At 33.4% G+C, this 2428-nt stretch overlaps 2 protein-coding genes across 4 annotated transcripts in view; one reads left to right on the plus strand and one right to left on the minus strand.

Moving 5' to 3' along the window:
* The window catches only part of LOC108754948 (calcitonin receptor-like), a 112896-nt gene that overhangs the window by 84518 nt on the left and 25950 nt on the right, over nt 1-2428 (minus strand). The gene's annotated exons all lie outside the window — the stretch shown is intronic.
* The window catches only part of LOC108754947 (UDP-glucuronosyltransferase 1-9-like), a 7900-nt gene continuing 6142 nt past the window's right edge, over nt 671-2428 (plus strand). The window contains exons 1-2 of the mRNA XM_018497622.1: nt 671-826; nt 1253-1812. Of these exons, the coding sequence (XP_018353124.1) occupies nt 1408-1812 (405 nt within the window). The 5' untranslated portion in view covers nt 671-826; nt 1253-1407. The remainder of the gene's footprint in view (nt 827-1252; nt 1813-2428) is intronic.

A 2428-nucleotide genomic window follows, 5' to 3' on the forward strand; every position in this document is an offset into this window, starting at 1 on the left:
TATTTTTCGTATCTTAGACTTCTCTGTTTTTCGTAAATTTACAGGAACGAGATCGTAAAATCTATCATTGAATCTCAAAAATACCTTAACATTCCCGGGAAGAAGGGGGAGAAGGAGGCCTGAAAATCTTAAATGGCATGAGGATCGAGTGAAGGCTCGTTTAAAAGGGCTTTTTGAGACGAGAACAACGCGGATTGATCGGTCTCTACGATTTTTTTTCGCAGAGTTATGATTATTTGAACATTGTTATTCAGAAGAAAGAATTACATTTCTTGTGCGTGCGTGCGTGCGTGCGTGCGGCGTGCGCGCGCGTTCATCTTAACTCATCGTTAATTGAATCGGTTTTTCGGAAATAGTTTCAAACGACCTTCACATTCAACTCCACGTGCCATTTAAAATTTTCAAGACTCCTTCTTCCCCCCTCCCCTTAAAGTTAAGATGGGTGTTTTTGAAGTTTTTTAATGAGAGATCTTACGATATCCTTGCAAATTTCAATAATATATCTTGAACTATTCAGAAATTATTCAGGTGGCCCGGGACTTTTAGCGAGCACTACACATCCAAAGTTTCATATAGATGGACTTTGATAGATACACTATTTGATTTGTAATGGTTGAAGCGTCAATTACCACCACCACCACTCATGTCCGTTATCTATCTTTCCTCCAGTAAGAGTCCGGCTAGTATTCATAACCAACTGACTACCAACGAACTTGTGAAAGACCTTCTCTACAAAACTTCGAACAATAAGTGATATCATGGAGCATCAAATCATCTCTTTCGCCAATTGATATAATTTGATACAAAATTGTCGTGTTATCAAAGAGTGAGTAGGAGGACTGCATTCAGAAACTTAACGCAAGTGCTCGAACTGCATGTAACTTCATCCTTGTTTTACGTCTAATGAACGATAAAGATAAAATGACGCACTAGAGCACTCGGGTAAAATTCCAAATATAGCCTAATAATAGTACAGTTTCTCTTCATTGTGCATTTAAAGTGTCACGTTATTATCCACGAACTTGCAAAAAATGATAACTAAAACGTTATTAAAACATTCATTTCTTAATTATATAATGATGTATTTCACGTTAAAATGCATAAATAATAATGATATGATAATAATGAAAATTTTAATTAATACATTATTAATGTTCAATTATATAATATGCAAAATATCCCCGCTATAACCGAATTAACCTTATCTTTATCGTTCTTATAAAAATGTCGTGTCATCTTGTTTTTATTTCAGTTTTTATTTGATGTTCTTTCAAGTGAAGTGTGATCAGTTGACGTAGATATAACGATAGCAATTTGAATCATTACGTACATCGTACAAAGATTACGTAAGACGACAAATATAACATATATTCTCACAGACTCGGATCGTGAGTTCACTAAATCAAAATGAAGATGTCATTATCAGTTCTTTTTGTGATTTTGGCTTTTGATCAAATTGCTAGTAGTTACCGAATTCTTGGTTTGTTCCCGTTAAATGGCAAGAGTCATTGGATGATGCAAGAAGCATTGATGAAAGAATTAGCGAGACGTGGTCATCAAGTAGATGTGGTCTCGCCTTTCCCGCAAAAGAAACCAATACCTAATTACAAGGATATCAGTCTGAAAGGCTCTACTCCAGAAGTTACGAACAATATGACCGCGACAGAAGCACTAAGCTTCTCCACTCCATCTATAGCCCTTTTGGTTGAAATCATCGGATTCAGAACTTGCGCTCTGTTCAACCATCCAAAGATACAAGAGCTGATCAAAAACCCGCCACAAGATCCTCCTTATGATATCGTCATTCTAGAGGTATGCCTGATATTTTCAGATTTATTTTTAGAAAACAAAACTGTCAAAAGATTATTTTTTACAACTTTATCATTGTTCAAATATTCATACTTTAGTAATTCAATGTTAAATTAAATTTCTCTTTAAGTAAAATTCATTTATTATTAAATGCGAAGTAAGACTTTAGTCATTATTCTGGAGTATCAATAAAACTTAATTCTCAAAAAAAAGTTTTAGTCTCAATATAACGATAAAAGGGGCAAATAAGAGGAATTAAATACATACATAATAGAACCTATTAATAAGAAGACACAGTGTGATATCTCTGTTTCTATTACGTATGTATTTAGTTTCTATTAAGAATTTTTTATACTTTACATTTTAAAGAATCGACTCTTATTTGCCCCTTTTTATCATTATATTATTATTGAAATTTAAGAATCCTTTTGTTTTATATTGTTTTATATTACGCAATATTTTTATAAGAAAAACTGTTAGTATAGCGACACATCTTTGTTGAAGAAAAAAATCTCCGTTTAAAAAAATCTAAGTCATCTATGATTATATAAATATTGTGTGTGTGTGTGTGTGTGTGTGTGTGTGTGTGTGTGTGTGTGTGTGTGTGTGTGTGTGTGTG

Source organism: Trachymyrmex septentrionalis, unplaced genomic scaffold, assembly GCF_001594115.1.
Source record: "Trachymyrmex septentrionalis isolate Tsep2-gDNA-1 unplaced genomic scaffold, Tsep1.0 scaffold83, whole genome shotgun sequence".
Taxonomy (NCBI): domain Eukaryota; kingdom Metazoa; phylum Arthropoda; class Insecta; order Hymenoptera; family Formicidae; genus Trachymyrmex; species Trachymyrmex septentrionalis.